The 10,243-nt window shown below is 37.4% G+C and overlaps 1 protein-coding gene across 1 annotated transcript; it reads right to left on the reverse strand.

Moving 5' to 3' along the window:
* Positions 1 to 535: 535 nt before the first annotated feature.
* Positions 536 to 9,450, reverse strand: LOC118026740 (ATP-dependent zinc metalloprotease YME1L1-like; the record flags this gene model as incomplete). Its single annotated transcript, XM_035029741.1, is given in 3 exon segments — positions 536 to 1,074; positions 3,035 to 3,197; positions 9,319 to 9,450. Coding segments are annotated over 3 exon segments (423 nt in total), but the record flags the coding sequence as incomplete, so codon positions are not given.
* Between the last annotated feature and the right edge of the window lie 793 nt (positions 9,451 to 10,243).

Below are 10,243 nucleotides of genomic sequence, written 5' to 3' on the forward strand. Positions count from 1 at the left end.
TGTAAAGAGAATACAGTAATCAGTACTGATTGTAGATAGGTTTCCTCAAAACTATGAAGGTGGCATGGACTTATCATGAGTAAGCACGGTACATTTAGTGTATGATTCAGATCCATTATTTTTCCCCTTGGCCTCAATGCTCATACACAATCTTCAGAGACAGACTTCTCTACACACACACACACACACACACACACACACACCCTTTATTACCAATGTGTCTTGTGCCAATTGTAGCATAAAAGTTACAAGCCCTATCTACTCTGGGACTGGCCCACTTTTGGCAATCTTTCAGTTCACCTGTCATGAATCATCCCAGAGCCCACTCTTATTGACTTGGAAATGGGGTTTTTTCCTAACTCCTACCGGAAATAACAGCACACACCTCTTTTGTGTCACTCCACTCTAAGTTCCACGAAGGTGGGTAACATATGTCTTTTTCATTTATAATTATCACTGTTACCTAACAGCTATCAGTAGTGTCTGGTATTAAATAAATATAAATGTATGCATATTTGATTTTGCTATCAATGTGATGTCATCTATTTCTTACCTTATGGAAAGTCCTCAAATTTCTGATCCACTGACGAAACCCCTCTGCTGCTGCCCTGACTTTTTCTGCATTTTAAATTTTTTTCTGTCCTTACAGTTGATTGGAACAATTTTGAAAATGAAATTTTAAAAATATAGGGAAGTAAACAAATGTGCTTAGTTAATTATGTTGAAGGTATAGATAAGTTCCCTGAAGTTTGATTTACTGTGCCACTTATCACTCACATTCAAAATTCAGCTACTATATATTTTCCAAATTAAAAAATAAACATACCCAAACTAATTGACTCTAAATACTCTATCAGTTCTACCATGAGCTACAAATGACTGTTTATAACATTAATATGATTAAGAAAGATAAATCAGAATCTGTTAAATAAATCTATCATTTTTTTCAAAATAAATACAGTTGTTGTTTCATACCTGGCCAGCACTGAAGATCTGAACAAATACTTTTAAGAGTTCTTGAATGTTGTCTGTACAAGCAAGAGGAACGTAAAGTACGAAACATATCTAAGTAACCTGGAGGAAAATTGAAAAAAGTGAATTTTCTATTTACCAAGCTACAAAAAAGTCACAAAATACAGTAATTTTACCAAATATTACAAAAACAAAAGTATGAGTTTAGCCTTTTATTTGCTCATATGGCTTTGCTTTTAGGAGTTTTTAAAAACACTGCTAATCTAATTATAGTTCTTCATCTCTTTACTATCTATCAGTCATCCATTATATTATCTTTTTTATCTGATATATGACAAGAGCTGCCAATGAAATTAAATTCAAACCAAAAGGTAAAAGATACATATATTTACCTAAAGTAACTTTTTGTTAACAGTATGAAGAGATAAAGAACTGCTACCTCCTAGGGATGATTTCAAAAACTAACAAATAATGTGATTAAACACTGTAAGCCAGAAGCATAGTTATCTTTCTCTCTCAAAGCTTCCAGTCAATGGGTTGGAAAACAGTTCCTTTCATAGCTGGAAGCCATCAACTTTGGTGATCCTTTGAATTCCCATTGTTGACTAATGGGCCCCATCCTACTTTACACCCATGATCCTAGGGAAAAAGTAAACAGGAGCAACAGAAACTGGTTCCCAATATCCCAGTCAGAATTCAGGGATTTTCCTAGGAATCAACAAACCCCTTCCTAATACCTCTGCCTGCTTAAGCCAAGAAAAGAGCATCAAGGAACCTTAAAAGGAAATGTAAATATGCAGACCAAAAGAGCAATACTACTACAACTACACAACGAGAGTAACAAAAATTTTACTCTACTGAACACTTACTATGAGCCAAGTAGCATAGTATGGGCTAAATAAACTATTTAGATTATTTCATTTGATCCTGCAAAGTGAGATAAGGAGTTTTTCCTCATGCTTCATATGAGAAAACAGCAGTTTAGAGGAATAAAGTAAATGCCACAGCCACTCAGTGGCAGGACTGAGTCTGATCTTCGTCTGCACCTCACCCGTAACCATTGAGCCTCAGGACTTCTCTCAGGAAGGAGGTAATAGAACATAAAAAATAATAGAAGCAGGTTTTTAATCCAAGTCCCCAAGCTCAAAAACTTCATTTTTCTCACTCTTGAATTCTTTACTTATCCTACAACCCATTTTTGAAATAAAGGCAATAGAATGATTAGTAAATGAATTAAGTTTGTACAAAGTATGGCTTCAAACCTTTACCACAAAACTAATTGAACTTGCACTTTTGTTTCTGGGCTGTTATAGCTTGTACTGATTTTTAAAATCTGTTCTTCCATCAATAAAAAAACAAGTATTTTGATAAGTTCTAACATTCATTGTTTAAGTATCATCCAAAAAGAAATGCATGAAGCTGAAACCCCTTCTACAAACTACACACTTCTTGTTAACACCTGACTGTTACAAGACTTAAATAAGAAAATATAGACATTCTTTTAAAAAAAAGGACTATGACTATTTCTTCAATGTATTCTCAGAAACCAGTACGGTTCTTGGATCTAATGTTTGTCACGTAAAATTAAAACAATACTCCGCTATTCCACAATCTGTGTAGTATGCTATAGTAGATCCTGGGACAAATAAAGAACCCTAGTGGAAAAACTAGTAATTTAGGAAGATTAAATTTCATTTGGTAAAGTCTAAATACAGTCTATACTTTAGTTAAATGTATTGTACCAATGTTAATTTCTTAGTTTTGACAAACACACCATATTTAAGCAGGCAGTTAACATTAGAGGAAGCCAGGTAAAGGAAAAATAGGAACTCAGTACTATCTTTGCAACTTTTCTGTAAATCTGAAATTATTCCAATATGAAAAGTTATCAAGGAAAGGAAAGGAAAGGAAAGGAAAGAGGAAAGGAAAAAGGAAAGGAAAAGAATGGAACGGAACTCAGGAAAGAACCTGACACACAGTAAATGTTAATAAATGCTATCTGTTAAATTATTAGTAACTACGACAGCTTACTTAAATTGGAACAAAAAACATACCAACCTACCATATTTATTTTCAAAGAAGGACTGTGCAGAGACATGAGATGTATGCCAATGGGAAGAAATGCTCTTGCCTTTACAAAATCCAGGAAGTAAACTGTCTACCAGTTGATCAATCTGTCCAATTTTTAATTCGGATAATCCAAGGTCTCTTAAATTAAGTACAGGCTGTAAAAGATTGAGTCAACAAAGTTAGCATTATTATCAAGATATTTAACTTAAAGAGTTCTTGTTAGTTGAAAAATTATGGATTTAAAAAAAATCTAACAAAGGTATTGATTCCTCTTTTCTTTCTAATATTTAAAAACTAAATTGAAAAAAAAAATAAATTGGTGCAAATATTTTTTTTACAGATTTTATTTATTTATTTGTCAGAGAAGAGAGAGAGAGCACAAGCAGGGGGAACGGCAGGCAAAGGGAGAAGCAAGTTCCCCGCTGAGCAAGGAGCCAGAAGTGGGACTCCATCCCAGGACCCTGTGATCATGACCTGAGCCAAAGGCAGACGCTTAACCCACTGAGCCACCCAGGTGTCCCTGGTGCAAATATTTTTCTAGTTCTAGTTTTATGGACGTCAGTCATGTAGGGTTTGATAAAGATTAAAAATATTTTCCAAATAGTGTCTCTAAGTTATGGACATTTAAAGCTTCCTTCAGTTTCTAATGTCCATAAACCAAAACCCATTTGATTAAAAAAAAAAAAGGGGGGGGTATGCTATTACCAGAGGACATCTCACTCCTCTGGTTTCAGTGCTGAGATCCTTCTTTGAACTGAGAGGTTCTATATTACCCATATCTAACTTCTAATAAGGAGGAAAACTGAACAAAGTAAAAAATGTGTGAAAACCAGGCAAGCAAATACACTCACATTAAAACCGTTCTAAACTAACTACAAATAGGATAGAAGTGAGTTATTTTCTTGTTCACAGGAGCTGTCAGGCAGACATGAAAGACAAATAAAAATAAGCCCCAGACAGCTAAAAGTTCAAGCAAGGGAAGCAAAAATAAACAGAACAAGTATCAGCTTCTGAAGACTGATGTGAAGTTAGATCCATAAAATTTCACACACAAAAAAATGAAGTTAGATCCATGGATTATATAGCTTTGGACTGATGTCCAGGGGTTTCTCACTTACTAGCTTTGTGAAAAATCATTCATCATCTTAGAATCAATTTCCTCATTAGTAAAATGCCTATGAAACATGCCCTGCCTATTTCACAACAAGATGGTATGGATCAATGGAAAAGATCATGCCATGCTCATCTGACATCCTAACACAAAGACAAGGATAGTTAAAGCATGATGAAATAAAATATTTAAAAGAGCTCTTTATTAAAAACTACACAATGTAAAGCATATTATTACAATGAAAACTGCAGGACTACAATACTCAAAAGCTACTTTTCAAAAGTTTTTTTTTTTTTAAAGATTTTATTTATTTGACAGAGAGAGACACAGAGAGAGAGGGGACACAAGCAGGGAGAGTGGGAGAGAGAGAAGCAGTTTTCCGCTGAGCAGAGAGCCCGATGTGGGGCTCGATCCCAGGACCTTGGGACCATGACCTGAGCCGAAGGCAGATGCTTAACAACTGAGCCACCCAGGCGCCCTCAAAAGTTATCTTTTATTATTATTTTTTTAAGTAGGCTCCACACCCAGCATGGAGTCCAACATGGAGACTAACGCAGGGCTTGAACTCGCGACCCTAAAATCAAGACCTGATTCAGCTCTGATCAAGAGTCAGATGCTTAGCCGAAGGGGCCACCCAGGCGCCCTTCAAAAGCTATCTTTTAAAATGGGAAGCCAAAACGTTTATTTACAATACAAAGACTTCAAAAGAGAAATGCAGATTCTTAACTTAAAATTATTTCCCTTTCTTACTGGCTGTCAGGTCCTTGGAATGTAAAGAGAAATAAGGTACATGTAAGCACAGCAATTATCATACAACATAATAACTGCTATTACAAAGATATTTAAAACAAAAGTGGTAAGAGAACAGAGAGCAACTAATTTCCTAAGTCAGATACAGCTGCACTGAGGTAACACCTACTTTGCAAAATGATGGGAAGCCTTGGGGTAAGGGACAAACAAAATATCATCAAAGCACCTGGAATGTTTCAGATGTTGTCCAAAGATTAGTGATGGAAGAATGAACTAGATGGGCAATGCTCAAATTGTAAAGAGGCTTGTCTGAATTTAATTCTATAGCTAATATGATCAGTTTTGTTTTATTGCAAGAAAATACAAGATAAAGATAGCAAACTGGATAAAAAATGGCTGATGGAACAAGAGAAAAATGGTACGAGCCTGAACCAAGCCCTAACTAAAAATAACAAATTACAGACAATAGACATACGAAAAAACCAATAGAGGATTGACAGGAAGAAGGGTTCTGAATGAACAATCTAGTTAATCAATTTATTGTCTCCTAGCTCCTCTTCATCCTTTCTGTTAGCTCCATGAACAATGATCTGGGCTCTTTAAATATTTTTTCTTTGCCAGCTGGGACAATGTTAAGCTTTGTCAGTAAAGAGCACTGGAGACTCTGTAAGAGCAAAATGTCTTTGTTCCTGGTTCTGGTGTGCTCATTCAGCAGGCTCCTATCTGGAGCAACCATGGTTTCTCTAGCATCTGGCTGCCACTTGTGTAGCTTCTCCAAAACTCGGCCCCTACAGTCAACAGCGGCTAGCACTAGCAGCTTTTCAGTAAGGGACATTCCCATGAACAGCTTTCCCTGCTACCAGGAATGGCAGATTTCCAGCAAGTGCAGCGAGCGTGATACCAGTGACTTAGCCACTCAGGGAGCCAAGGCCATACCCTCTTCCAATAAGGTCAAGGCCTCAGCCCGCAGGTGAAGAACTCTTCCTGCCATGCTCCATCTCGGTTCTAAGAGTATTAGCTACTCCTTAAATCTTCTAGTACTGTGTATTTTAGAGTTTACTTATTACTAGCCAATCCCTAGTTATCCCGATCCCCTAAAAAAATAGGGTTTTAAAAATATTAAACTAAAAAATGACACTAATTTTTAGCATTAAACTTTCACTGTTCAAATAACTATGTGGTTTCTCTCTCCTGGTTGGAGCCAGACTGCTAAAGAGGGGCTAAATCCACTGTAAGTTCAAATATACTAGAAATGTGAGAATAGCCAAGTTTGGACATCTTAATTTTGAGGTCCCTGAAATTCTCTCCAGAGGGGTATTTTAACAAGGCACTAAATAAATGACTTCAAAGATTTAAAGTGAATTTAGGGTTGGAGATATCTTTGGGAGTTATCAGCATATATATACACACACATAGGTATGTGTGAATTTGGGTAACATGACTTGGGAGAATGTGCGTAACAAAAATTAGGTCAAGGATAAATGCACAGCACACCAAATATTTAAGGGGCTGGCAACAAAAAAAACCAGCCAGCAAAACAGAAAGAGAAAAACCATCAATGTAACATGACTCAATACATGGGAGTATTTTGAAAATAGTGAATGTTTAGCAAGACCAGATGCTAAGGAAATGTTTAAAAAGATGTGGCTTTTTAAAAAGGCCTGAATTTAGCGTGAAGGAATCAACGACTTTAGCAAAATAAGTCTGTAAAATGGTACAAAGTAATAGCCTAACTATGATGAGATGTAGTGTAAGAATAAAAGTTTAGCAAGTACAGTTACAAGTTCAGACTACTATTTCAAGAAGTCTGAAAACAAAAGGAAAATAAGTCAGTAGCTTTTGAAGGAAGTTGAAAGGAAGGTTTTTAAAATTACATTGTGGAATGCATGTTTGGATAAGTAAGACTTGATGAAAGCAAAGCCACCACACAGCAAAGGAGGTGAGAGTAAAGATGAGGTAGGATGCTTAAGGAGAGGGGCTCCTGGGTGGCTCAGCTGATTAAGCGTCTGCCTTTGGCTTGAGTCATGATCCCAGGCTTCTGGGATCGAGCCCCACATCGGGCTCCCTGCTCAGCAGGAAGTTTGCTTCTCCCTCTCCCCACTTGTGCTCTCTCTCGCTCGCCCTGCTCTCTCTCTCTCAAATAAATAAATAAAATCTTTTAAAAGAAAAAAGGATGCTTGGGGTGCCTGGGTGGCTCAGTAATTAAGTGTCTGCTTTCGGCTCAAGTCATGATCCCAGGGTCCTGAGATCCAGGCCCATGTCGGGCTCCCTGCTCAGCGGGAAGTCTGTTTCTCCCTTTCTCACTCCCCCTGCTTGTGACAGCGAGAGAGAAAGAGAGAGAGAGAGAGAGAACACAAGCAGGGGGAGTCGGAGAGGGAGAACAGGCTTCCCGCTGAGCTGGGAGTCTGATGCAGGGCTCATGACCTGAGCGGAAGGCAGAGGCTTAACGCCTGAGCCACCCAGGCGCCGAAAATAAATAAAATCTTAAAAAACAACAAAAAAAGGATGCTTAAGGAGAAAGAAAAAGTTCTGTAAAGCAATAAAGAACACTCACTAAAGACAAACAACAGGACACCAATTCCGTATCTGAAACCACTAATCATAAGCCCAACACTGGCTTCTAGAGTTTAGCTACTTTTCAAGCCCCTAACCTAACAATTTCACTTAACGAAATAATCTTCAGTAACACAGACAGTAAAAGTGACGTTGTTTATAGCAATTAAAAATTGGGAACAATATCCAACAATGGGATATCATACAATGAACACTTTGAAGTCATTAAAAACATAGAAAATGGGGGCTCCTGGATGGCCCAGTCGGTTAAGTGTCTGCCTTCCGCTCAGGTCATGATCCCAGGGTCCTGGGATCGAGCCCTGCATCGGGCTCCCTGCTCAGTGTGGAGTCTGCTTCTCCCTCCCCCTGCTTGTGTGCTCTCTCTCTCTCATAAATAAATGAAATCTTTAAAAAATATAAAGAGAGAGAATGTATGGCATAACAAGTCCATAAAAACTATTAAATGAACAAAGCAGAATTTAAGTCAGCATATACAGAATCATCCAATTATAAAATTAAAAAGTACAGGGACGCCAGAGTGGCTCAGTTGGTTAAGCGTCCAACTCCTGATCTTGGCTCCGGTCTTGATCTCATGGTCATGAGTTCAAGCACCACACTGGGCCCCATGTTGGGCCCATATGGAGCCTACTTAAAAAAAAAAGTGTAAGAGAAAAAGAGACTTGACATGTAAATACAAAATGTTAATAGCATTATCTCTGGGGAGCAGGATCACAGGAGAATTTTATTTCTTCTACCTATACAGTATTTTCCAAGATTTCTAAAAGGAACAGAATATTGCTATATGTAGCAATTTTGATACATGTATTTTCATCAGGCAGGCTCTCTTGGACTATAATTTGGGATAGGGTTATCACCACAGGAGAAAGACAATGGATTGCCTATAGAAAGAAGCAATAGGAATTAGGTAAATGTTATAAAAGGAAAGTCTAGAGACGTTGAAGAACAAACTTTTCATCTAACTAAAATTTTATCCCAAGACTGACTCCAACCTTCCCAAGAAGTGAACACTTTTTCAACTCCTCCTCTACTATTCTTTGCCATAGCCCCTGATATCAGGACTAAGAACATAAGTTACTTATGGATTAAAGAGGTTTTTAGGAAATTTAACTAGAAATGATGTTTTCTATGAAAAATGTATTCTAAGCTACATGCAGCTATCTTACTAATAAACCCTGTAAACACAAAGGTTCCTAGGCTGCGAATTCCCTGTATCCTAGGAAACACTGATTTTGTAATCCTCTGAATACCGAAAGTAGTTTCATAGTGTATGTATTTCACCTTTAGGTACCTATATTCTAACTGTTCAGCTACACTGAACACGCCCATAAGGCAGCAGATGGTAACTTCTTACTATTCCACCTTCCTTGAGACTTGGGAGGTAATTATGGTCAGTTAATTGTGGGTTCACTGCTACTGCTGGAGCAATACAAAATATCTAAATGGTATCACACAACTAGTAATCTAGGAAGTGAATACCAAATACACTTCCACATGAATTTTTTTTTTTTTTAAGGTAGGGTCCATGCCCAACGTAGGGCTCAAACTCACGACCCTGAGGATTAAGAGTCGCCTCCTCTACCAACTGAGCCAGGCAGGCACCACTGCCACAGGAAATTTTTAATAAATGTTAAAAAAATAAGACAAAGTAACTTTTCTATATGTACAATAAAGTCAGAATTAGACATCTTTAATCATAAAGGAGATAAGCTGAAGACAGGAACGACCTTGTCACAAGTACCTAACCATAGAAAGACATTTCAGACATGTTTCCAACATACTAAATCAAAAACACGGTAAAAACTATTTTTAGTTTCTCACACAATCAGGGTAAAAACTATTACCTCATTGCCAGCAGCCTCATGGTCAGGAACTACATCTCGATGGTGGTTTTGCGAAGCTGACACACTGACAGAAATAGATGTGTTTTTTGGTGAATGGAAGGCATTGATGAGGTGACTCAGAGGAACTGTAACCTAAAAGAAGGTAAAAGTTGAAATTCAGTAGTGTGCTTTTTAAAATTAAAACAGAGAAAATCTTTTTATTGTCAGGATCTGGGGTTTGTAAAATGTAAAACATACACTGTATATCAGGACTATATATTAAAAAATGAAAACACTCAGATGTATTGCTAGCAGGAAAAAACAGGTAAATTCTTCCAGGACAGTACTCTGGCTATATGAATCAAAAGTATTAAAAATATATATTTTATTTCCCATTAATGTAATTTCTAGTAGTTTATTCTAAGGAAACAATCTGAAAAGTGCTTGTATATGCATAGATGACAATTTTCATTAAAACATTTAAAAAGCACTGGAAGAGGGGCGCCTGGGTGGCTCAGTCGTTAAGCGTCTGCTTCGGCTCAGGTCATGATCCCAGGGTCCTGGGATCGAGCCCCGCATCGGGCTCCCTGCTCCGCGGGAAGCCTGCTTCTCCCTCTTCTGCTCCCCGTCTTTGTGTTCCCTCTCTCCCTGTGTCTCTCTCTGTCAAATAAATAAATAAAATCTTAAAAAAAAAAAAAAAAAAAAAAGCACTGGAAGAGCAGAAATGCCCACCATTAAAAGAGTGGGCTAAATAAATGATACCACCACAAAATGAAGTATTTCAGACTTAAAAAAAAAGTAAGCACATATCCAGAATTTTATTCTTCTCAACTTCCTCACTGCACCAACCTGTTCTCATCCTATTCTAAGTTACCATTATCTATATGCAGATTTTCACAATAGCCCTCCTAACTACTCTCCCTGAACCTGCTCTATTAAAAACAAA

Source organism: Mirounga leonina, unplaced genomic scaffold (assembly GCF_011800145.1).
Source record: "Mirounga leonina isolate KUSES-001 unplaced genomic scaffold, KU_Mleo_1.0 Mir_279, whole genome shotgun sequence".
Lineage (NCBI taxonomy): Eukaryota > Metazoa > Chordata > Mammalia > Carnivora > Phocidae > Mirounga > Mirounga leonina.